At 39.5% G+C, this 27683-nt stretch overlaps 1 protein-coding gene across 2 annotated transcripts in view; it reads right to left on the bottom strand.

Moving 5' to 3' along the window:
• Positions 1-27683, bottom strand: part of LONP2 (lon peptidase 2, peroxisomal) — a 110009-nt gene that overhangs the window by 35824 nt on the left and 46502 nt on the right. For both annotated transcript variants that reach the window (XM_023189613.1, XM_023189614.1), the window contains 3 exons: positions 24120-24270; positions 20522-20648; positions 16742-16875 (listed from right to left, as the gene is read on the bottom strand). In XM_023189613.1, coding sequence (XP_023045381.1) covers positions 16742-16875; positions 20522-20648; positions 24120-24270 — 412 coding nt within the window. The remainder of the gene's footprint in view (positions 1-16741; positions 16876-20521; positions 20649-24119; positions 24271-27683) is intronic.

Genomic DNA, 27683 nt, shown 5'->3' with positions numbered 1-27683 from the left:
AATGGGTGCAGCACACCAACATGGCACATGTACACATATGTAACAAACCTGCATGTTGTGCACATGTACCCTAGAACTTAAAGTATAAAAACAAACCAACAAACAAACAAAAAAAATCAACTCAAAAAAAAAAAAAGTTTGATAGATATTCTACAGCATAAACTTCAATGCTGGCTTAGAAAAATTCTTTTTTTTTTTTGAGACACAGTCTTACTCTGCTGCCCAGGCTGGAGTGCAGTGAGTAGACTGATCTCGGCTCACTGCAACCTCTGTCCCTCAAGTTCAAGCAATTCTCCTGCCTTAGCCTCCCGAGCAGTTGGGATTACAGGCACCGGCCACCGTGCCTGGCTAATTTTTATATTTTAGCAGAGGCGGGGTTTCACCATCTTGGCCAGGCTGGTCTTGAACTCCTGACCTTGTGATCCACCCGCCTTGGCCTCCCACTGTTGGGATTACAGGCGTGAGCCACCGCGCCCGGCCAAAAAATTCTTGTAGCCACACGCACAAAAAATAATCTGTCCCAGCTAGCCTTCAAGATGGCGCCCAGGGCCGGGCGCGGTGGCTCAGGCCTGTAATCCCAGCACTTTGGGAGGCTGAGACGGGTGGATCACGACGTCAGGAGATGGAGACCATCCTGGCTAACACGGTGAAACCATGTCTCTACTAAAAAAAAAAATACAAAAAACTAGCTGGGCGAGGTGGCAGGCGCCTGTAGTCCCAACTACTCGGGAGGCTGAGGCAGGAGAATGGCGTAAACCCGGGAGGTGGAGCTTGCAGTGAGCTGAGATCCGGCCACTGCACTCCAGCCTGGGCAACAGAGCGAGACTCTGTCTCAAAAAAAAAAGGATGGCGCCCAGATATTCCATCCCCATGGAGTCAGTGCCTCCCGTATCATACCAGGGTTGGGCTGTGTGACCAACAGAATACGGCAATAGTGATGGGTATAAAAGACTGCAGTTTTGTCTGATTCTTACTCTCCCTGCTTCTCTCACATACCATTCCCTCTGGGAGAAGCCAGCTGCCACAGCCTCGGTCTAGGGAGAGACACATTACCTCTTACTAGAGGTAAGAAACTGAAGGCTCTGGCCAAGTCCGCAAGGAACTGAGGTCAGCTAACAGCCATGTCAATGGGCCATATAATATAAAACTATATTAGTTTTATATTAAAACTAATATAAAACCCAAAAGATAGGGAGATCCTGTAACAAGTAGAAGACTGTTCAAGACAAAGACAGGAATTTCGCAAAACGTTACACAAAGCACAGAGGTTGCTTTTTTTTTTTGAGAGAGAGTCTCGCTCTGTTATCCAGGATAGAGTGCGGTGTCTTGATTTTGGCTCACTGCGACCTCCACCTCTTGCTCAAGTGATTCTCCTGCCTCACCCTCCCAAGTAGCTGAGATTATAGGCGCCCACCACCATGCCCAACTAATTTTTTTCTATTTTTAGTAGAGACGGGGTTTCACTGTGTTGGCCAGGCTGGTCTCGAACTGCTGGCCTCAAGTGATCCACCTGCCTCGGCCTCCCAAAGTGCCAGGATTACAGCCATTAGCCACCATGTCGGGCCACAGAGGTTACTTTCTAGAAACATTAAATTTAGCATTTTCTGTTAACATAAATGCACTCATGACAGTAGACAAGAGAATGGATATGCTTCAGATTTGGAAAAGAATAGTTAAAAAAAAAAAAGCTGAAAGGATCAAAAGCACTTGATTCTCTTGCAGGGACAGCTTCCTGTTTGGTTGAGGAAGGAGCTGCACTTAAAATAACTAGCATAAAGCATGCTTAGGGCTTGCAAAGTCAATGGCAGGAAGCCCCAACAAAGAGCTCTGAAAGCAGCCCAACAGAAGACTGATTCCTCCTGGAGAACTGGATCCTGAAAAAGGCTAAGGGAAGAGGCGCTTGCACAGTGAGTGAGTGGGAACAAACGCAAGCCCGTCAGCACATGGCTCTCCTCTGTGCACTCTGACCCCCTGGTTCTAGGTATACTTGCTTACATGGTGGGATACCTTTCTCCCACTTACCACATTCCTGCCAATAGTTAAAGATGTGGTAAAGTGGGAGAATGAAAGTCAGTGAATGAAAAGAACTAGTGCTGTAAAATTCAAATATTTTATTTTGATGCATTTTGTTTATTTTCCTTCTTTTTTTGAGACAGAGTCTTGCTCTGTTGCCCAGGATAGAGTGCAGTGGTGTGATCTCGGCTCACTGTAATCTCCGCCTCCCAGGTTCAAATGATCCTCCCATCTCAGCCTCCCAAGTAGCTGGGACTACAGGTATGCACCACCACACCCAGCTAATTTTTGTATTTTTAGAAGAGATGGGGTTTCACCATGTTGGCCAGGCTGGTCTCGAACTCCTGACCTCAAGTGATCCGCCCACTTCAGCCTCCCAAAGTGCTGGGATTACCGATGTGAGCCATCACACCTGGCTTTTGATGCATTTTAAATTGAGGTTGCCTGGAAAGTAAGCCCTAAGCATGCTTTATGCTAGTTATTTTAAGTGCAGCTCCTTCCTCAACCAAAACAGGAAGCTGTCCCTGCAAGAGAATCAAGTGCTTTTGATCCTTTCAGTTTTTTTTTTTTTTTTTTTTTTTTAAACTATTCTTCTCCAAATCTGAAAAACCACATCCCGGGAGTACCACATAATAAAAGGATGTATATCAAGGAATTAAGGATGTAATATCTACTTTCTTCCACTACATTAGGTTGATTTTACTGTACCACGTAAGGCAAATATAGCAGATAAACAACACATCTCCAAATGCAACTCACACAAAATAGGATCCATATTGAGCTACAAAAATTGTCAATTGAGGGAGACAGATTTGTGGTCTACCCAGCCAACGCTTTGTGGTCAGCAGGGGGCTCAAGGAATCTATCATAAGAGGATAGGCCTGTCATCACTGACATCAAATTTTATTGCTTATGACTCACCACCCAACCACTAGCCCTTTCTCCAATTTACAGCTTCTCTTTTCCTATGGACTGGAAAATGTATAGCCAAGTTTATAAAGACATGTCTGTTAACCAAGTCAAACAGGCAAAGCATAGTGTTTACTGAGGAATGTTGTGAAGGGATTTATAAATCAAATCAGAGTCAAAGTAGGTGACTACTAAAGAACCTACTCAAATGAGATTTTATAATAGTCAATTATATAGGTAGAAGCCTAAAGCTATAAAACAAAAGCAATGTTTCTTCTTAGTGTTTTTCTTTTTTTTTTCCCCCCGTCTTTTCTGTGGGATTTGGGGTAGAACTGAGTATCATCATAATTCAGAATTGACAGAGTAGATGCTATTTTTAGAATCATAAAATATTTAGTCAAAAGTAATTCTGAAAATTAGAGGTTGTCAAAGCAACTGGGACTTCAATGGCACAATCCCAATAAAGGAAGAAATCAAAAAGAAGGATCTCAAAAATCTGCACTTAAATCCCCCTCAAGCTGTTGACTAACTCCTAAGTTGAGTATATTCAGGGTGAGTCTTTTAGAAACCCAGGAGAAAGGAGAAGCCGGGATGCTAAAGACCTAATTGGATTTTCAAGTAAGAAGTCAGAAAGATCATGCCCTAGAAGTAAGGGTTACCCACCAAGGAATAAGAACCACATCCTGGGAGTACTGCATAATAAAAATAAAGACTGTATCCCAGTAATAAGACCCAAACTGAAATCGACCAGTCCTGACAAAGCCTAAAACTCAGCCTTGACAGGACAGAATGACCTGTTGGTACTGTGACTACCAATTAGAAGAAAATGTAACTCTTTTCAGAGGATAATAGTTACAGCCCTTATATTTTTCATCCACAATGTCTGGCATCCAGTAAAAAAATACAAGAAATGCTAAAAAACAAAACAAATAACTAGAAACCAAGGGGGAAAAAAAGCCAATAGAAACAAAACAAACACAACTGAATCACATAATGGAGTGTTAAAGTGGAGATTTTCAAAATAATGACTAGTATATCCAAGAAAATAGAGAAAAGGAGGGATTAAATAGATAAAAAGCAAATTTCAATGGAGAACCTATTGGAGTCTATATATATATATATGTATGTACAGGTTCTTGTCAGAAGCTGGCACCTTGACACTGGACTCTTCAGCCTCCAGAATTGTGAACCAATACATTTCTGCTGATTTAAAATAACCCAGTCTGTGGTATTCTGTTACAGCAACACAAAACGAACTAACACTGTCTGCAAATCTCAGGGTGAATAAACAAGTAAAATCACACTTCACCACATGATTGTCTGACACGTCTGTTAACAAAGTCAAACAGGCAAGGCATAGTGTTTACTGGAGAATGTTGAGAATTAAATCAGGGTCAAATTGGACAGTTTCTGAGAATCCTACTGAATTGCAATTTTATAATATTGGGTGATGAGGGGTGACCTAAAGCTACAAAGCAAAGACTATGTCAGTTGGTAATTTCTTCAAAGGCTTTTATCCTGCTTACTTTGTCTATTATCATTATTTTTATTCAGCATTTTCCAGGAGGTCTTAGACAGCATATTAGGGAAGAAATGAAATAAAAGTCGTAATGACTGGAGAGGAAGAAGTAAAAACTGACATCTGCATTTGTGATTACAGGATGGTGGATGCAGAAAATCCAAACGATTCCACAAACATTTATAATTAATAAGTGAATGTGTCAAGTCTGTTGAACAGGAGGCCAATATTGCATTGTCATACACTAGCAACAAAAAATTAGAAAACAAAATTTTAAAAACATTATTTACAATAATATACACATAAAGATCAAATACCTAGGAACATATCTAAAGAAAAATTATGTAAAATTGTGCCACTGAAAATGATCAGAACTCTTTTATTTATTTATTTATTTATTTATTTATTGATTGATTGATTGAGATGGAGTCTCGCTCTGTCGCCCAGGCTGGAGTGCAGTGGCCGGATCTCAGCTCACTGCAAGCTCCGCCTCCCGGGTTCCCGCCATTCTCCTGCCTCAGCCTCCCGAGTAGCTGGGACTACAGGTGCACGCCACCTCGCCCAGCTAATGTTTTTGTATTTTTTAGTAGAGACGGGGTTTCACTGGGTTAACCAGGATGGTCTCGATCTCCTGACCTCGTGATCCGTCCGTCTCGGCCTCCCAAAGTGCTGGGATTACAGGCTTGAGCCACCGCGCCTGGTCAATCAGAACTCTTAAAAAACATATTTAAGAAAATCAGATGGTTGTAGATGTCTGGTCCTATTTCTGAGTTCTCCATTCTGTTCCATTGGTCTATATGTCTGTTTTTGTACTAGTAACCAATGAGGAAAGGATTCTCTATTTAATAAAAATGCACTGGGAAAACTGGTCAGCCATATGCAGAAAACAGAAACTGGACCCCTTCCTTACATCTTATACAAAAATTATTTAATAGCTCAAGATGAATTAAAGACTTAAATGTAAAACCCAAAGCTATAAAAACCTTAGAAGAAAATCTAGGCAATATCATTCAGGACATAGGCATGGGCAAAGATTTCATGAAGAAAATGACAAAAGCAATAGCAACAAAAGCAAAAATTGACAAATGGGATCTAATTAAACTAAACAGCTTCTGCACAGCAAAAGAAACTACCATCAGAGTGAATGGACAACGAATGGGAAAAGAATTTTGCAATCTATCCACCTGACAAAGGTCTAATATCTAGAGTTTACAAGGAACATAAATTCACAAGAAAAAAAAAACACATTAAAAAGTGGGCAAGGGATATGAACAGACACTTCTCAAAAGAAGACATTATGTCGCCAACAAACAATTGACAAAGAGCTCAACATCACTGATCAGAGAAATGCAAATCAAAACCACAATGAGATACCATCTCACGCCAGTCAGAATGACAATTACTAAAAAGCCAAGAAACAACAGATGCTGGCAAGGTTGTGGAGAATAAGGAATGTTTTTACACTGTTGGTGGGAGTTTAATTAGTTCAGACAGTGTAGTGATTCCTCAAAGATCTAGAAGCAGAAATACCATTTGATCCAGCAATCCCATTACTGGGTTTATATCCAAAGGAACAGAATGACTTATATATATTCATTGCAGCACTATTCACAATAGCAAAGACATGGAATCAACCCAAATGCCCATCAATGACAGACTGGATAAAGAAAATGTGGTACACATACACCATGAAATACTATGCAGCCATAAAAAGGAACGAGAACATGTCCTCTGCAGGGACATGGATGAAACTAGAAGCCGTTGTCCTCAGCAAACTAATGCAAGATCAGAAAACTAAATACTGCATGTTCTTACTTATAAGTGGGAGTTGAACGATGACAACACATGGACACACGGCGGGGCACAATACACACTGGGGCCTGTCGTGGGTGGGAGTGAGGGGAGGGACAGCATCAGGAAGAACAGCCAGTGGATGTTGGGTTTAATACCTGGGTGATGGATTATCTGTGCAGCAAACCACCATGGCACATGTTTGCCTATGTAATAAACTTGTACATCCTGCACATGTACCCTAGAACTTAAAATCTGAAGAAAAAAACTTATTTAAGAAGACTTAAATAAATGAAGCTAGTCATGAATTAGAAGACTTGAAAATATCAAATTGTCAATTCTCCCCAACTTGATTTACAGATTCAATGGAATCATAATAAAAATGCCCCAGGAGGTTTTATTTATTTACTTACTTGTTGGCAGAAAACGACAAACTGACTTTAAAATTTACACCAATATCTGAAGGACCTACAATAGCCAACCCAATTCTGAAGAAGAACAAAGCTGGAAGACTTACACTACCAGATACCAAGATTATCTAAGATAAAGTAATTCTTGAAACAATGTATGAGGCAGCCACTGGAAATTTTATCCCAGGCCAAAAGTACCCATTCAGGGGACTCAAACATGAGCTTGACTAGTCCAGCCTGCTTGGTTTTACCCCACAATCTACCCTGGAAGCAGAGCACAAGACCAGAACCCCTGAAAGTTTCATGGCCCAGCTCAGTACCCGAGATACCTGAATAATTCTTGAATTACAAAGGTTAATCACCCTACTGTCACTATTGCAGCTGATGCTCATCTGCAAGTACCACTCTGCACCACCCATCACAATATCTATTAATACAACTGCATAGTGCCTTGGAAGAAAACAAGCTTTGTATGACCTCTGCTGCCACCAGCGCCCACCCCAGCTAGGCAGGAGGCCTTGAGCCCAATCACCCACCCAGTACATTACTACTATCACTGGCATTTGAGAAAGTCACCATACTAAGACTACTTTATAACCAACACTATAATACAGTGTCTATGTCACTGAATGCACCCTGAAGCAAAGCCAAATCACCCTACTCAACATACATCATAGATACATCCTCAAGGGAAAAAAAGTCCTGCCCCAACAAAAGCAAACTAAAAAATAATAAGAAGCAACTGTTATCCCAGATGCAAGTGAATCAGCACAGTAATATTGGAAATATGAAAAAAAAAAAAAAAGGTGCTATGACACCCCCAGAGAAACACACAGTAATTCTCTAGCAATGGATCCTAACTAAAAAACAAATCTTCAAAATGCCAGATAAAGAATTCAAAACACTGATTTAAAGAAGCTGTCAGGGGCCGGATACAGTGGCTCACACCTGTAATCCTAGCACTTTAGGAAGCCAGGGTGGGCAGATAATTTGAGGCCAGGAGTTCAAGACCCGCCTGGCCAACAGGGTGAAACCCCATCTCTACTAAAAAAAATACAAAAATTAGCCAGGCATGGTAACGCACCCTTGTAATTCCAGCTACTCAGGAGGCCGAGGCACAAGAATCACTTGAACCCAGGAGGTGGAGGTTGCAGTGAGCCGAGATTGTGCCACAGCACTCTAGCCTGGGTGACAAGGTAAAACTCTATTTCAGAAAGAAAAAAAGAAGAAGAAGAAGAAAGAAAAGGAGGAAGGAGGGAGGAGGGAGGAGGGAGGAGGAGGAGGAAGAGAAGGAGGAGAAGGAGGAGGAGGAGGAGGAGGAGAAGCAGAAGCAGAAGCAGAAGAAGAAGAAGAAGAAGACGACGACGACGACGAAGATGACGATGACGAAGACGAAGAAGACGAAGACGAAGACGAAGCAGCAGCAGCAGCTGTCAGGGGCAGGGTACAGTGACTCATGCCTGCAACCCCAATACTTTAGGAGGCCAAGGCAAGAGGAAGGAGGATCACTTAAGGCCAGGAATTCAAGACTAGCCTGGGCAACATAGTAAGACCCTCCATCTCTACAAAAAATAAAAAAAATAAGCTAGGTGTGGTGGTATGTGCCTGAATTTGTAGCTACTTAGGACAGTGAGGCAAGAGGATGGCTTGAGTTTACAGTGAGCTATGACTGGATCACTGCACTCCAGACAAGGCAACAGAGGGAGGCACTGTTTCAAAATAAAATTAAATTAAAAGAAAAAAAGTAGCTCAACAAGATACAAGAGAAATCTGAAAACTAATACAAAGAAGTCAGAAAATCAATTCAGGATATGAATGAGAAATTTACCAAAGAGATAGATATTTTAAAAAGAAAACCAAACAGAACTTCTGGAAATAAAAAATTCATTGAAGGAATTATAAAATACATTTGAAAGCTTCAACAACAGACTAGACCAAGCAGAAGAAAGAACCTCAGAACTTTAAGGTAGGTTTTTTTAATTAATCCAGTCACACACACAAAAAGAAAGAAACCAGAATTTTAAAAAATGAGTAGAACCTCTGAGAAGTAAGGAATTACATAAGACATCGGAACCTATGAATCATAGGTATTCCTAGGGCAGAAGAAAAAGCAAAAATTTCAGAAAACCTATTTGAGAATATAATTGAGAAAACCTTCCCTAGTCTAGCAAAGGATCTAGAAATCCAGATACAAGAGGCTCAACAAACTCCAGCCAAATACATTGCGAGAAGGATCCCACCATGGCATCTAGTCATCAGGCTGTCTAAAGTCAATGTGAAGGAAAAATCCCTAAATACAATAAAAGTGTCTAGTCACTTATAGAGGAAACTTCATCAAACTAACAGTGGACTTCTCAGCAGAAACTTCAGAAGCTAGAAAAGACTGGGATTCCATTTTCAAAGTGCTTAAAGAAAATGGTCAAACTCAAATTTTGTATCCTGTTAGTGTAACCTTCACAAATGAAGGAGAAATAAAATGTTTCCCAGACAAGCAAATTAGGGAATGCATCACCACTAGATTGGTCCTATGAGAAATGCTTAAAGAAGTTCTAAACACGGGAACAAAAGGTTGATACTCTATCATAAAAACACATGAAACTCACAAGTTTTATGAAACAATTATACAAACAAGGAAAAGAAAGAAATCAAAGGGCAACATGATAGAATTCCAGAAGACCACAAAGCGAGAATAAAAAACAAAGAATCTACAAAGCTGGCTGGTCATGGTGGCTCATGCCTGTAATCCCAGCACTTCAGGGCCAAGGCGGAAGGATCACCTGAGGTCAGGAGTTCGAGACCAGCCTGGCCAACATGGCAAAATCCCACCTGTACTAAAAATACAAAAATTAGCCAGGCATGGTGGCATGCCCCTGTAATTCCGGCTACTTGGGAGGCTGAGGCATGGGAATCACTTGAACTCGGGAGGTGGAGGTTGTAGTGAGCCAAGATCGTGCCACTGCACCCCAGCCTGGGTGACAGAGTAAGACTCAAGACTCTTGCTTTACAAAAAAAAAAAAAAAAAAAAAAAAAGAATCTACAAAGCAACTAGACAGCAATTAACATTATGACTGGAACAAAACCTCATGCATCAGTATTAACCTTGAATGCACCACTTCAAAGATATAAATTGGTGCAATGGATTAAAAAACAATAACTACTATATGCTGCTTACAAGAAATTTGCCTTACTGTTAAAGACACACAGACTGAAGGCAAAGGGGTGGAAAAATGTTCCATACAAAAGGAAACCAAAAGCAAGCAGGAGTAACAATACTTACATTAGATAAAACAGACTGTAAATAAACAATAGTTTAAATATATATATATATATAATGACATAGGGATCAATTCAACAAGAAGATATAATAATCCTAAGTATATACTGCCAAAACTGGAGTACCAGATTAATAAAACAAATACTACTAGGCCTAAGAAAAGAGACAGATAGCAATACAATAATAATGTGGGACTTCCAACACCCCACTGAGGGCAGTAATAGATCACTGAGACAGACAGAAAGTCAACAAAGAAACACTGAACTTAAAACCAAATGGACCTAACAGACATTTACAGAACATCCTACCCAACAACCACAAAAGATACATTTCTCTCATTAGCACATGGGACATTCTCCAACATAGGCCAAACATCAGGCCACAAACAAGTCTCAATAAATTAAAAAAAAATCAAAATCATATCAAGTATCTTCACACAATGGAATAAAACTAAAAATCAATCTGAAGAGAAACTCTCAAAAATATAGAAACACATGTAAATTAAACAACATGATCCTGGACAACCTTTGGGTCAATGACAAAATTAAGAGGGAAATTAAATTTTCTGAGGTTGGGCACGGTAGCTCATGTTTGTATCTATTATTCCACACTCTATGTTCACATGTCCACATTATTTGGCTTCCACTTATAAATGAGAATATTCAGTATTTGAATTCCTGAGTTATTGTCATGGCTTTCAATTTCATCCATATTGCTGCAAAAGGCATGATTCCATTCTTTTTACACCAGATAAAACAGACTTTTTTATCGGATAAAACAAACGTGTGCAAGTTATCTTTTTGACATAATGAATTCTTTCCCTCTGGGTATATACCCAGTAGTGGGATTGCTGGATCAAATGACAGTTCTATTTTTTGTTCTTTGAGAACTCTCCATATGTTTTCCATAGGGGTGGTACTAATTTATATTTCTCCCAACACTATATAAGCACTCCCTTTTCTCCACATCCTCACCAACATCATATTTTTTGACTTTCTAAAAATAGCTGTTTTGACTGGTATAAGATGATATCTTGTAGATTTTTCACTTCTCTGATGATTAGTGATATTGAGCATTTTTTCAAATGCTTCTTGGCCACTTGTATGTCTTCTTTTGAAAAATGTCTTTCATGTCCTTTGCCTACTTTTAAATGGGGTTATTTGGGTGGTTGTTGTTGTTGTTGCTGTTGAGTTGCCTGAGTTGCTTGTAGATTCTGGGTATTGGTCTTTTGGATATGCAGTTTGCAAACATTTTTGCTTATTCTGCAAGTTGTCTGTTTACTCTATTGATTATTTCTTTTGCTGTACAAAAAGCTTTTTAGTTTAATTAAGTCTCATTTGTCTACTTTTGGTTTTGTTGCTTTTGCTTCTGAGGTCTTAGTCATGAATTCTTTGTCTAGGGCAATGTCCAGAAGAATTTTTTCTAGATTTTCTTCTAGTATGTTTTAGTTTTGGATTTTAAATTTAAGTCTTTAATCTGTCTTGAGTTGATTTTTTTTTTTTTTTTTTTGAGACAGAGTCTTGCTGTGATGCCCAGGCTGGAGTGCAATGGCGCAATCTTGGCTCACTGCACCATCCGCCTCCTGGGTTCAAGTGATTCTCCTGTCTCAGCCTCCCGAGTAGCTGGGACTATAGGCGTGTGCCACCATGCCCGGCTAACTTTTGTATTTTCAGTAGAGACAGGGTTTCACCATTTTGGCCAGGCTGGTCTTGAACTCCTGACCTCAAGTGATCCGCCCACCTAAGCCTCCCAAAGTTCTGGGATTACAGGTGAGCCACTGCACCCAGCCTCTTGAGTTGATTTTTATACAAAATAAGAGAGAGTGGTTCAGTTTCATTCTTTCTGCATATGGCTATCCTATTTTCTCAGCACCATTTACTGAATAGGTTGTCCTTTCCCAGTGTACGTTTTTGTCTACTTTGCCAAAGATCAGTCGGCTGTAGATTTGTGGCTTTATTTCTAGTTCCTGCATTCTGTTCCATTGATCTATGTGTCTATTTTTATACCAGTACCATGCTGTTTTGATTACTATAGCTTTGGTTTCCCATTGTTGGAGGGGGGACTACTGGGAGGTGTTTGGGTCACAGGGGCAGATCCTTGATAAATGGCTTGGTGCCTTCCCCATGGTAATGAGTTCATGTGACAGCTGGTTGTTAAAAGGTCTGGCTGGCTCTTTCACCTTTTTCTCTTGCTCCCTCTCTCACCATGTGACATGCCTGCTCTCCCTTTGTCTTCCATCATAAGCTACCCAAGGCCTCACCTTATAAGCTGGCACTGTGCCTCTTATAGAGGCTGCAGAACTCTGACCCAAACAAACCTCTTTTCTTTATAAATTACCCAGCCTTAAGTATTCGTGTATAGCACAGCAAAATGGAATAACACAACATTTACACATTTCATGACTAACAGTTAAATTTGTATTAATTTTGTCTTTTTTTTCTAACCAAGTTTTCAGGTGACTTCTATGAGAATAATCAGAAACTAGTATCTACCAAGGTTCTTTCTGTTTAATGTAACTTCCTCAAATACTATGTTCTTCAAAAATAAAGTAATTGAGAATGCAGTGTATTATGAGAAACTTTATAAGGACTGATTATAATATAAATCCTTCTTTGCTTAGGATAGTTTTTGAGGAAAAATCTTGCTAGATGTAAATTGAATATATATGATACATGGGTACTTAAACAAATGAACATTTACCCTGTTTAGAAACACCCAAGTGTGCAAAATTAAATACATGGAAGGTTTGTGTCTTTCTTGGCAAAAGGCAGGCAAAAAGCAGAATAAAACTGTAGTCATGTAATCCAATTCATCCCTCAATCCAACAAATACCCTAGAAAGGAAAAGGGCAATTCAGAAAATACTAACAACATGCAGAAAAACAGAGGCAGCATTCTTTCAAAGAAACAATTCTCATACTTTATAGGTAAGTGATTGAAACCAAAAATGTTCCTCCTCTAACACAGATCGATCAACTCTAAATCTCACCTGCTTTTTAAACTCCCTGCTATTATTTAGTCTCTTTAACTGCCAGTTAAGACCCCACAAATACAAAGATAACTGTTCACAGATCAGTGCTTCTGGGCCTATTCCAGAAAGTTTGATACACTGGAGGTTTCCGCCTGTTTTGAAGCTTGTGGCCTAAAATTACTTTTCTTCCTGGCAGTAACTCCAAGTTCAGCCTTATTTTTTATTTTTTATTTTTTTCAGTCTCTCATGCTTGAATTAGGAAAGCTTTATTTTTAACATTAAAAATAACTCCCACTGTATTACTTGAAGTTTCTAAAACAACTGTCTTGTTTTATACTCTAATTTTAAATAATTCATTTCTTAATGAGAAACTTTTCATTACTAAGCTCCATTTGAACTTGGTGCTATGAAAACCTAACACAGACTCTTTTGTAGAAATTATTCTTTTGGTTTGGTTGAGGTCATAAACACCAATTCAGGACACCTAATAATCATTCTTCTAAGGTCTAGAGGATGGCTGTTATTTACTCAAGGGTATCTCATAATATTAGAGCCAACTTGGAGTTCATACCTGTGCCTCTCTCTAGTAAAGACTAACACCCAAAATCATCTCCAAGAGACAAGTATTTATTCTGTTCATCTGGATGCTCTTGGTGATATCTTAACTAAGCAAATCTGCTTAACTGTCTTATCATTTAGAAGATGTTCTGTGATCACCTGTTTTAAAAACCACACAAATAAATGTTACCATGAAAAACTGTAGTTCTAACACAGTTCACAAACTGAACAATTCCTTGAGTATTTGTGGGTCATTTTAAAATAGCTAGTATAATTAAAGATATTATTAGAAATATGCTAATGGATGTATGTATAAACATCAAGCAATGCATAACTATACAAAAGTTTCCCTTGACAATGAATTCCTCTGAATGTATTAATTCTAACATACATAGTCTAAATCTTAAACACAATTTTCAAAATGTGTTACCTAATAAACTCATTTATTTCATCCTCTACCTTCTGTTATATCAGACAAAAGCCAAAAGACATAGGCTCAGCTGCTTGAGATCACAGCACAAAGGAAGTGTTGTTAAGAATAAAAAGGGGAAATTCAGGAGCATCTAGATCTAGGTCTTAACTTTTATAGACCTCAGTTCTTCACTGTCACTGTCATCTATACCAGTGATTTCCACCCTTGATAGGTACTACCTCCATCTAGGACATTTTTTTTTTTTTACCTCAAATTTCTATAAATGGTAGTGTGGGCATGCATTTATACTTCCTGTCCAAATCGTATTAAAATGACAATTAAGAAATAAAAAATATATAAACTCACAAGAACAAAAATAATGAGAAAGAAGACAACAGCTGACAAGAGATAATGACGAAATTTTGAAAAACAAAAAGTACACGGACAAAAAGTAACAAACACTTAACAGGCCAGACAAAGCAGAAACTTCAATGTCTGTGGGGCTAGAGGTAGAGAACAACAAGTTGATGTGGGTCTTAAAAGTCTCCAAAAGCTAAGAAATTCAAGGTAGCCCTGAAAGCATGGGTGAAGAGTGGGACGAAAGGCAAAAGTTTTCTAGATTCTCCCAAGGCAGAGTCAAAATAAAAAATAAAAATAAACCCAGGCACAGTGGCTCACACCTGTAATCCCAGCACTTTGGGAGGCTGAGGTGGGCAGATCACCTGAGGTCAGCAGTTCAAGACCAGCCTGGCCAACATGGTGAAACCCTGTCTCTACTAAAAATACAAAAATTAGCCGGGCATGGTGGCATACGTCTATAGTCCCAGCTACCGGGGAGGCTGAGGCAAGAGAATCGCTTGAACCTGGGAGGTGGAGGTTGCAGTGAGCCAAGATTGTGCCACTGCACTCCAGCCTGGACGACAGAGCGAGACTCCACCTCGAAAAATAAAATAAAATAAAATAAAAATAATAAAAATAAAGCAAAAGTTTTAAAATCTGGATAAAAAACAATGAGAACTCACTACCTCTATTCCTACTCCACATAATGAAGGCACTGCCTCCCTCCAATCCAACAGAAGATAGGAGCTTTACTCTTTGGAGAAAATGAACCAATGAGGTTCCAGGCACAGGGGTGCAGGGGTGAAGCACTGTACTGGCCACAGGAGGATTCTGTGAAAGCTGACTCATGCTACTGCTGTAAAATGCACCGTGTTCAGCAACTGATAGAAAAACAAGAAAGACGTTTGGCTGTGTCTGTTCAACTGGGCCCACCATAAATTACAGTTCTTTAATCATAGTCATCCAACTTCTTTCTTGAAAGAGCTATGAAATGGTAGAAAAATCTAATAAATCTCTTTATTATGAAAGGAATTGTCAATTCCCTACAACTCATGTTTGTTAAAGCAAATTTTGGCAAACTGCGTAACAGCATGATATGATGATATGATGAACTGAGACCCCTTACAGTTCTGAGGCAAGAAATTTTGAGATGGAGTCTCACTCTGTTGCCTAGATGGAGTGCAGTTGCATGATCTTTGCTCACTGCAACCTCTGACTTTTGGGCTCAAGCAATTCTCCCGCCTCAACCTCCGGAGTAGCTGGGACTACAGATGCCTGCCACTATGGCCGGCTATTTTTGTATTTTTAGTACAGATGGGGTTTCACCATGTTGGCTAAGCTGGTTTCAAATTCCTGACCTCAAGTAATCTGCCCACTTCAACCTTCCAAAGTGCTGGAATCAAAGGCGTGAGCCACTGTGCCCGGCCAGTTAAAATATTTTAAGTGGGTACCAAAGGAACGTCCACATTTGATTGATTCCAGTAATAGAACACCTCCACAATAATTTTTTAAATAATAATTTAAATTACATTTATTTATCTGTAAAAGAAAATGTGTGAAAAATTATTACACATGGAGCTATTTCAGAGTACAAAGTCTGCCCTTGCAGTACTTGAACAGCATGGATTTTCAAACGTTGTAAAAACTTTTTATGTTATGAATTATTTAAAGACTTAACTATCTGGGTCAGAAAGAAATAAGATAACACCAGAACCCATACATAATATACACCATCATTATACATCTGGAGAAAGTTACTGTGATGGTTAACACTGAGTGTCAACTTGTTTGGATTGAAGGACGCAAAGTATTGTTCCAGTGTGTCTGTGAGGATGTTGTCAAAGGAAATTAACATTTGAGTCAGTGGACTGAGAGAGGCAGACCCACCCTCAATCTGAGTGGGCATCATCTAATCAGCTTACAGCATGGCTACAATAAAGCAGACAAAAGAAGTTGGAAGGATCAGACTTGCTGATTCCTCTGGCCTTCAGCTTCCTCCCGTGCTGGATGCTTCTTGCCCTCGAATATCGGACTCGAAGTTCTTCAACTTTTGGACTCTAGAATGTACACCAGTGGTTTGCCAAGGGCTCTTGGGGCTTCAGCCACAGACTGAAGGCTGCACTGTCAGCTTCCCTACTTTTGAGGTTTTGGAACTCGGAATGACTTCCTTGCTCCTCAGTCTGCAGATGGCCTACTGTGGGACTTCACCATGTGACTGTGTGAGTCAATACTCCTTAAACTCTTCTTCATATACACATCTATCCTATTAGTCTTATCCCTCTAGCGAACCCTAATACAGTTCCTATATCCTCAAAGTATTCATATTGAGTATTATTCCAGTCAAAACTGTGCTATTTGTAAAAGACAATCCTCTTGCTGAAACATGTTGAAACATTAAGGTATTACTTACTGGATGCATTTAACAGTGGAATCATGCGTGTCACTGCTCCAAGGACTACTCAACACCTTCCCCCTCCATACCCAACCTTCTTCTGTCACTCACTCCTAGCCACCAGGCCTGAGAATGCCAGAACAAGGTCACCAACCTTCTCTCTCAGTCACATCAGAACGATCCAACTTGGCGTCCTTATGCTGTCCTTCTGCCACCTTCACGGCCACAGCTCGGCAAATGGCCCCAAGTTTTCTATCCAGAGAACGAACCCCTGCCTCTCTGGTATACCTGTCATCAAAGAAAAATACATTATTTTTGACTATACACCACCTAAAAAAATAGAAGTAATGTGATTAACATTTTTAGTAAAGAAACAGTGTACATTTAAAAGTTCATTACCCCTTCTTGAGTACTAGCTTTTCCACACTTAAAACTCCTCAGTATTGTTATTTCTTCAGTACTCTGATGTATTTTCAGCTACAACAATGTCCTTTATACAGATTATTTTGAATTATAATCCTACACTTAAAAATGAACCCTAGTTCTAGTTCAATTTACATTGCCAAAATAAACTTGGCACCATATTAAAAAACCATTTACTCCTCGGTAATTTGTTAAAGAGTTTTCTTAAACAAAATTGATCAATTTAGGAAAATTCTAGATAAATTTATTGTATTTGAAATATTGCTGAAAGAATAAGAGAAATTGTGCTCTTTGTGGAACTAAAACAAAAACAAATCTGAGACAGAAATCTGGTTTTCACTAGGCACTTTGCTAACCACCTTTCTTCAGTGTATTTTCATTGTGAAGATTTCTAAAGGAAGAAGGTATGCTAAGTGATGAAAGCACTGTGACACTGTGAAAAAGACTCTACGTGTGGTTAAGCAGAGCTGCTTTAAACACATGTACATTAGAATCAAACTCCATTAAGACATTCCACAGACCATTATACAGTGAAACCATTTTTTCGTCACTCAGTTTTGGATGGACCTGAATGGACAGGATCAGGTGGAGAATGCAGTTTTAGCTGAAGAATTGGATTTGACTAAGCCATACATTTGATTAAGTCATACATACACTGTAGACTTTACGAAAGCAGATTTTAAAAGTTCTGAGAAAAGACAGATAAAAAGCTCTTAGCTAAACACTCTAAAACTCATTTCAGTCAAAGGTACAGAAGGATATAAAGTCTATATTATGCAACTACACATAATTTCAATAAGGGAGAAAACAGGGAGGCATCTTAACTTCTACATTTGGGCTTTAAAAAATTCAGCTCTATAAATACAAAATAGGATATGCCAAGCTTAGCGAAATTCACTGAAAAAGGGAAGAGAATCATCTTTAAAAAGCTAAGAATCTAGAGATACAGTCATAAAATAATATAGTCAGAATAAGAAAAGCATGATCTTCCTATACCATGAACTGTTTAGACTCTATCTGAAACATTGTGTTCAACTCTGGGTGTTTAATTTTAAGACACATTGATATACAGGATTCTTTCAGAAGACTAATTAGGAAGTCTTGAAACTACATCAAGAGGAACGGTACAGAGGAGAGGAATAGTTAGCTTGAAAAAGAGAACACTTAGCCTGCAGACCTGATAGTATTTTATTTTAATGTCAGAAGGGCTGTACAAGGAGGAATTACACTTAGATTCCAGGTACTCATATAAGGCAGAAGAAGAAAATTATAGAAAAGTGAACAGAAAGAATATCTTTGTAACAATTATCAGTTGAGCTCAGGAGTTCCAGGCCAGCCTCGCCTAGATGGTGAGACCCCATCTCTAATTTTTTTTTTTTTTTTTTTTGAGACAGAGTCTCACTCTGTTGCCCAGGCTGAAGTGCAGTGGCACGATCTCGACTCACTGCAACCTCCACCTCCCTGGTTCAAGCAATTCCCCTGCCTCAGCCTCCTGAGTAGCTGGGATTACAGGTGCACACCATCATGCCCGGCATGAGCCTGTGGTCCCAGCTACTTGGGGGATTAGGTGGGAAGATGGCTTGAGCCTGGGAGGCGGAGGCTGCAGTGAGCCAAGATCACGTCACTGCACTCCAGCCTGAGTAACAGCATGAGAACCTGTCTTAAAAATAATTATCTTTGTTACAATTAGAATTACCCATGAAGAAGTAGTGATTAGCTAGCATTAAGCATACTGGGACTGGAAGTATTCAAGTAGGTGAGTTATACTTGGAGATAAGAAAGACTAGAACATTAGGGTCTATGACTGTGACATATCTCAAAAGATGAAAAACTCAAATATTGATACTCTATGTCCTAAGTTTGGTAACTCACTAAATACCCAAAACGTGCCTGGAGTAGTACATACATGTGCTGTTTTTAAAAACAATATCAAGGCCGGGCGCGGTGGCTCAAGCCTGTAATCCCAGCACTTTGGGAGGCCGAGACGGGCGGATCACAAGGTCAGGAGATCGAGACCATCCTGGCTAACGCGGTGAAACCCCGTCTCTACTAAAAAAATACAAAAAACTAGCCGGGCGATTTGGCGGGCGCCTGTAGTCCCAGCTACTCGGGAGGCTGAGGCAGGAGAATGGCGTAAACCTAGGAGGCGGAGCTTGCAGTGAGCTGAGATCCGGCCACTGCACTCCAGCCTAGGCGGCAGAGCGAGACTCCGTCTCAAAAAAAAAAAAAACAATATCAAAACTAACAAAACTGCTCAGTATTTCCTTATGTCCATAGCTTTTAAGATCTTATATTTTGAGTTAACAAGTATATATAAAAAAAGAAATAGTTCTCCAGGCAACAATTGGGAAACATAAATAATGATCACTCTTCAGAATCATTATTATTCAGATAAACTCTGGGTTTTTCTCTATCCCTCATATTGTACAGATGGGGAAGCTATCAAAAAGCTTAATGACTTATTGAAAGTTACCCAAAGACATCATGAGTATTATCTGGAATAATGATATTGTTGGAAGACTCAGGCATATAAGTCACTTGATTTATTTCTCCTGGCATTATCCACACCATAAATCACAAAACAAATTAAAAGGAACCCCCAGGTAAGATTTAGTCTTACTGTTTTGTATATAAATCTAAATAGACCCATAAGAACGCATAGATCAAAAAACAGTCTGGCCAAACTCTAAGTCAAAGTTCAAAATAGAGAAATACTTTACATCTCTTAAAAACAGTAGTTACTAGAAAAGGGCCGCATGACTAGAGCTTGGCAGCCTGACATGACTTGCTGGATGATGCAATGGATCTGTAATACTGAGCCAGGAAAACTGTAAGAGGCTGTGGTGGATATAAATTCTCAACAGAGTATACTTTCCATTCAAACAGGGAATCTGTACATTAGACTAAGCAATACTCTATTCAGATAATTTGCACACTGCTTGCTACAGGCTTAAGCATTTGGTAGTAAACTGGGGAAGGCACCTTCTCTACTGTTCCAGTGTTAATTCTGAAGACCAAAATTCCAAGGATTTAAAAAATCTCTCAGCCAAAGAGAAGAAAAGAAAACTGAGTAACTTAAATCAGATTATCTGAAAGTAGCATATCACCTCTTAGAATTCAAAAACTTTCAAGATCCTGGGCATAAAAAGTGTCTCTATTTTTACCACGTATTTGGTTTTTAAATCAGATTAACCCCTTATATTGCTATTGTGGCAAAGCATAAATTTCAGCTTTAGCTATAACAATATTCCAAATGGTTTCTCTGTAAACTTCTGCCTAGTAGAGAGAATGGTGTAAATCAATAGTTATGATAACACTTGCTGGAAGTTGTTGAAGAAAGAGAAATGGATGCTATAGGATGCCATTAAAATAATCTTTTCAGGAGACTGTGGCTTATCTCAAAAGATGTAAAACTCAAATATTGATACTCTATGCCCTAAGTTTGGTAAGTCAGTAAATACCCAAAACGTGCCTGGAGTTCATTAATGAAGCCTCAGGATGGCTAACTAACCTGGTGATGATGTCAAGAGTGGTGACCTGGGGGATCTGAATCTGCTGAGGAGTCAGCCCATGTTGTTCCAGCTGCTTGGGGATCAAGTGCCTATGGGCAATCTCTATCTTCTCCTCCTGTGTATACCCTGGAAAAGAAGGAATCTTGTTTCGTAATTATTTACATGGCTCCCATAATGCCATGCTTTTTTTTTTTTTTTAGAGACAGAGTCTCGCTCTGTCACCCAGGCTGGAGTGCAGTGGCGTGATCTCAGCTCAGTACAACCTCCACCTCTCGGGCTCAAGCGATTCTCCTGCCTCAGCCTCCCAAGTAGTTGGGATTACAGGCATGTGCAACCATGCCTGGCTGATTTCTGTATTTTCAGTAGAGACGGGGCTTTGCCATGTTGGCCAGGCTGGTCTCAAACTCCTGGCCTCAAGTGATCCACCAGCCTCAGCCTTGCAAAGTGCTGAGATTACAGGCATGAGCCACTGCTCCCAGCCAGTGCCATGCTTTTTAAATGAATCAAATATAGATTAAATGGATCTTAGATTTAGAACACATTTAAGTATTATTTCAAATAAGACTATAATCACAATAAAGAAATTTATTCTGGCCAGGCACGTTGGCTCACATCGGTAATCCTAGCACTTTGGGAGGCTGAGGCAGCTAGATCACTTGAGCTTAGGAGTTTGAGACCAGCCTGGACAACATGGAGAAACCCTGTCTCTACTAAAAACACAAAAAATCAGCTGGGCGTGGTTGCGCGTGTCTGTGGTCCCAGTTACTCTGGAGGCTGAGGCACGAGAATTGCTTCAGCTGGGGAGGGGGAGGTTGCAATGAGCTCAGATTGCACCACTGCACTCTAGCCAGGTCAGCAGAGACTCGAGACTCTGTCTCCAAAAAGAAAAGGAAAAAGAAAAAAGAAATTTGATCTAAATCAATAATTGTTAAAATTTCCAACGTTTTCACAAACAAAACAAGCATTTACTAAGCACAGTGTTTGAAAGTCTTCTGATTAAATGATGTATCTCCCAAAGAGGAAAAAACCTCAAATCTTAGAGACAATTATCTCTTTATCCTCAAATCCTCTGAAATTTCAAATAGAAAAATAAATGCATCTTTTTAGCCTAATTTGATCTATACTTGAAACACACACACACACCCACACCCCTCAATTAACTAAGCAATGGGTTCCAAAAGGGCTCTAAAGATACTGTTTCCAGAACTATGACTATAAAATAAATTGTAGCAGCAAAAGAAAACCTAAGATGTCCCTACAAAAGGTTTTTCCCTCCACACGATGGTACATATAAACGTGTGTGTATATGTAATTATATATGTGTGCATATGTATTTATATATGTATATATGTATTTTATATATACAGTATATTTAAAAGACTTTATGTTCTTATTTGCCTGAATAAATATAGATTTTCTTTGTCTCTAAATCCTGTAAGACAAAATTCCATCTAACGTCCCTTTCCATTTAACAAGCAAAAATTAAAAATATGAATTGATAAGGCACCTTTTGAATGGAAAGAGGTTAGTAAACACCAGGAAAGCTAGAAGATCGGACAGCTAAATCTGCCAAAGGAAGAAGGTGGCATCTATGTTCCCCTCTGCAGCAGCTGTCCTGATTCTTTCACTTTAATTTAGTGTATCTAATGGGTTTTCTGCCATAACTTGGAGTTTCCAGGGAATTGAGTCTCATTACTTATTTACTTTAGACTTTAAATACACAATTAACTTTTTACTCTACCATATTTTAAAATTAAATATAGGAACCTGCAATGCTCACGGATAATTAAGAAATCCAATTATATTGGGAGGCCAAGGCGGGTGGATCACGAGGTCAAGACATCAAGACCATCCTGGCCAACATGGTGAAACCCTGTCTCTACTAAAAATACAAAAATTAGCTGGGCGTGGTAGTGCACGCCTGTAGTTTCAGCTACTCAAGAGGCTGAGGCAAGAGAACTGTTTGAACCTGGGATGTAGAGGTTGCAGTGAGCCGAGATTGTGCCACTGCACTCCAGCCTGGCAACAGAGTGAGACTCCATCTCAAAAAAAAAAAAAACCAGAAATCCAATTATAACTCACTTAGTAGTAAAAATATATTTCAGATTAATTAGAAAAATACATTTAGATTACATTTAGAATCTAAAGACATTTAGGGCCGGGTGTGGCAGTTCATGCCTGTAATCCCAGCGCTTTGGGACGCTGAGGCAGGTGAATCACCTAAGGTCAGGAGTTCAAGACCAGCCTGGCCAATATGGAGAAACCCCGTCCCTACTAAAAATGCAAAAATTAGCCAGGTGTGATGGTGCGCACCCGTAGTCCCAACAACTTGGGAAGCTGAGGCACGAGAATCGCTTGAACCAGGAAGCAGAGGTTGCAGTGAGCCAAGATTTTGCCCCTGCACTCCAGCCTAGGTGACAGAGTGAGACTCCATCTCAAAAAAAAGAAAAAATAAATAAAAGACATTTAGGCTGGACATGGTGACTCACGTCTGTAATCTCAACAATTTTGGAGGCCAAGGCAGGCAGATCACTTGAGGTCAGGAGTTCGAGGCCAGACTGGCCAACATGGCGAAATCCTGTCTCTACTACAAATACAAAAATTACCTGGGCGTGGTCACGAGTGCCTGTATTCCCAGCTACTTGGGAGGCTGACACACGAGACTCACTTGAACTTCGGCGGCAGAGGCTGCAGTGAGCCAAGATTGTGCCACTGCACTCGCCTGGGCAACAGAGCTAGACTCTGTCTCTAAATAATTAAATAAATAAAGACATTTAGATTCTACTCTACATTAAAAAAAAAAACTCACTGATATTTGATCTCTTCCAGGGAAAAACAATTCTGAGCAATCAAAACAAGGTGAAAACACTATAATTTATCTAGTGTTAGTAAGTGAAGGAATACATTTTGTACGCTCCAGTGAAGGAGAAGACATTTTAAAAATTTAACTATTTGATAGATTCAAGAGGAATTTAAAAGCGGCATGCATTTTAATATAAAAGTGAGGCCAGATTTTTTGAAAAAGTTCAGTTTTTTTTTTTTTTTTTTGAGATGGAGTTTCACTCTGTCACCCAGGCTGGAGTGCAGTGGCACCTCTCCCTCTCAGGTTCAAGGGATTCTCCTGCCTCAGCCTCCTGAGTAGGTGGGACTACAGGCACCCGCCACCATGCCACGCTAATTTTTGTATTTTTAGTAGAGATGGGGTTTCACCACATTGGCCAGGCTGGTCTCGAATTCCTAACCTCAAGTGATCCACCCGCCTCGGCCTCCCAGAGTGCTGGGATTATAGGCATGAGCCACCACACACGGCCTGAAATTTTAGAAATTATGTTAAAGAAGAATGTCTTATTTTTCACAAAATTATCACTCTTTCATGCTAAATTAAATCTGAAATTATTGTTGTCAACATTTGCTGTTTTGCTCTTCCAGACTTTGAAGCTACATAGAAACTGATTTATATACATTCCTCAGAACTTCTGAAGATTGTATGCTGGCAAACGAATCTCCTTCAGTCACAACTCCACAGCATAACTAATTTTAAAGTTATGGTCAGAAAGGCAAGATGTATCATAATGATTTCATTTAAGAGTCAGGTACCTGGAACCTGAATGATCTCCATTCTGTCCAACAAGGCAGCTGGAATGGTGGCAGTGGTGTTGGCGGTAGCTATAAAAAGAACTTGAGAAAGGTCAAAGGCCACATTTAGATAATGATCTGTGAAGTTATGGTTTTGTTCAGGATCCAACACCTAGGGGAGAACAAAAAACATTTAAAAAACTTTAGTAGTTCCAACAGAAGGCTGTATATAAGTGAAAACACGTAATATACTGAGAAGGTTGGTATTTCTGCTCAGAATAGTTTAAGAAACAGATAAAACTAACATCTAAGCATTATTCTTTGCATTCTCTACATTCTACATACTTTTTAAAAAATAAAATATGTTCAGTGTTAAAATTTCTGAAAATGTAACAGCACAAAGCAGCAGAAATTACACTTTTAACACTCGTTCAAAAATCTATTTATTGATGACTCATTGTTTGGCCATCGTAAGTTACTAGTCCTGCAGAACCAGTTTCCATCTTGGTAAAACACCCTATCTAAACTGCTATGGGAATATAAAGCAAATACGTAAAGTATTTTGAAATTCTCAAATAACCAGTAAATAAGAACCCATATAATCTTCCTAGAACATTTTCAGAAAGTCTGGTATAAACTATTTAACTGAAAGGAGAATTTCAAATAAGAGAAACCTTTACTATGAGTTAAATAAGAGTAAAAATTACTATGCTACTATATTGATACAGCAAAAAATTCACTATTTAAAAATGGCTTACTGCAATAACACTGCTGCCTATGATAAGCAAAATATCAATAGCTCTTTTTTTTTTTTTTTTTTTTTTGAGCCAGAGTCTCCCTCTGTTGCTCAGGCTGGAGTGCAGTGGCACAATCTCGGCTCACTGCAACCTCCGCCTCCCGGGTTCCAGCGATTCTCCTGCCTCAGCCTCCTGAGTAGCTGGGACTACAGGTGTGTGCCACCATGCCCAGCTAACTTGTGTATTTTTAGTAGAGATGGGGTTTCACCATGTTGGCCAGGCTGGTCTCGAATTCTTGACCTCAAGTGATCCGCCTGCCTCGGCCTCCCAAAGTACTGGGATTACAAGCTTGAGCCACTGCACCCAGCAATAGCTCTCACAAATATCTGAATTAGATACATCAGATAATTTATCAGTCAACTTGGATTCTTAAAATGTGCAACTGTACATTAACGAGCTTCAAGTTACAGGCATTTGTTGCTAAGGGGCTGGTGTAGGACTTTAATAAGGCACCAACAGTTTCTACATTTTCCAAACCTTAAACATATTAACACTTTCACTTAGACACCCAATTACTATAAATAGGGTTGCCACACATATTCAAAAAGGCAATAAAATGACTAACATATTCATCAATTACAATTTAACTATATAAGTAGGTTTTCCTACCTTCTGATTGTTTCTGAAGTTTTACTTATTTTCAAAACTATCCAAAGTTAGTTTTTTGTTTTTTTTTTTTGAGACACAGTCTCATTTTGTTACCCAGGTTGAGGTGCAGTGGCGTGATCTCAGCTCACTGCAATCTTTGCCTCCTGAGTAGCTGGAATTACAGGTGCGCACTACCACACCTGGCTAATTTTTGTATTTTTAGTAGAGATGGGGTTTCACCCTGTTGGCCAGATTGGTCTCGAACTCCTGGCCTCGAGCGATGCACCTGCCTTGGCCTCCCAAAGTGCTGGGATTACAGGTGTGAGCCACCATGCCCAGCCCCAAGCTAGTCTTAATTCTAGGCCTCATACATAATTTTGAATTTTGTTAAACATTAATTATTACTGGAAACTCTCTTTATCTAGAGTTCCCAGAAAGCTCTAATTCCACATTTTCACAAGACTTAATAATGTTTAATGTCATTAAAAAACAAGTACTTTCAAGTAATCAAGGAAAACTAATTATGTTCAGTATCGAATTGGTTAAGAGTGGTCTTACTATCTACTAATTATCTAAAAACTGTTTACAGGCTGGGCATGGCGGCTCACGCCTATAATCCCAGCTTTTTGGGAGGCCAAGGCAGGCAGATCAGTTGAGGTCAGGTGTTTGAGACCAGCCTAGCCAACATGGTGAAATGCTGTCTCTACTAAAAAAATACAAAAATTAGCCTGGTATGGTGGCACATGCTTGTAGTTCCAGCTACTCAGGAGGCTGAGGCATGAGAAATGCTTGAACCTTGGAGGCGGAAGTTGCTGTGGGCTCAGATCATGCCACTGCACTCCAGCTTGGGCAACGAGTGAAAATCCGTCTCAAACAAACTGTTTAGGTATGGTAAATGTTTATGTATGGAAAATAGTTAAAACTATTATCTAGTGACAAAAACGCTCTTCTTTTGACCCAAACTTGAGTCAGGCTCCTCTGAGTCCTCTGCTCAGCTAGGCCAATGTCAACCTTCCCTCTGTCTTTGTATAATCCAATTTGAGCAAGAATCTTGCTAAGTCAGGTTAGCGAAAATGACCCATAACCATATGTATCTGTTCTCACTTCCAACCCAGCATCTTTTCACCCTGGCCTCCCTTCAGCAAGAGTTCTGTTGTGTCCTTCTAGTGAGAATCCCTTATAATCCCAATGTTTCCTCTTAGAATCTTTCCCTCTACTGATTCCCCATTCACTCTCCCACCACTGCAAAACCCCATTGCAGTGTTTCTTATACCTAGTCTCCCACCTTGAAAAAAATAATCCTTACCACCTTTAATAAGCACCATGAATAATTTTTTAACACTAGCTAAAGAAAAAAATCTATTTTTTTTTTTTTTTTTTAAGACAGAGTCTCGCTCTTTTGCCCAGGCTGGAGTGCAGTGGTGTGATCTCGGCCCACTGCAAGCTCTGCTCCTGGGTTCACACCATTCTCCTGCCTCAGCCTCCCAAGTAGCTGGGACTACCCCTGACCTCATGATCCACCCGCCTCAGTCTCCCAAAGTGCTGGGATTACAGGTGTGAGCCACTGCGCCTGACCAGAAAAAATCTATTCTTTAATGGCTCTAATCATATGTAATTCATATATGCTGGATATGTTTTAGAAATGGCTGTCAGACCTGAACAAGTAATTTTTTTTATCTTAAAATTTTAAGACACTAAATTTTAAAAAGTAGGAAAATTAATAAAGCAATGTTTCTAATTATGGAGGTTTTAAAAACAGCATGACAGAATACCTAGATGATAAAGGAAAAAAAATTAGTGACGTCTGTTAAAACAAAAACTCTAGATAAATTAAACAGTTTAATTGAGCAAAGAACGAGTCTCAAATTGGGCAGCTCCCAGAACCAGAATAGGTTCAGAGAAACTCTGGCATATGGTTTGATAATATTTATGGACAGAAAAAGGAAAGTGATATGCAGAAAACAAAGAGTGATGTACAGAAACAGCGGGATTGCTTACAGCTTGATGTTTGCTTTATTTAAACACAGTTTGTTAACAGCTGACTTCCTGTGACTTGCCAAAAATCTGTCATTGGTGTAAGAATAGTGTATTTACACATCTAGTTAGGCTGCAGTTTACCTTGTAAGGGGAAACTCTTAGGCCAAACTTAAAACATTAATATGTAAGGAGGCAGATTTAGGCTAAATTTGTGCCCAATTTG

The sequence above is a fragment of the Piliocolobus tephrosceles genome, chromosome 17 (genome assembly GCF_002776525.5).
Source record: "Piliocolobus tephrosceles isolate RC106 chromosome 17, ASM277652v3, whole genome shotgun sequence".
Lineage (NCBI taxonomy): Eukaryota > Metazoa > Chordata > Mammalia > Primates > Cercopithecidae > Piliocolobus > Piliocolobus tephrosceles.
The sequence above is the reverse complement of the archived record's forward strand: the minus strand, read 5'-3'. Positions and strand labels throughout refer to the sequence as shown.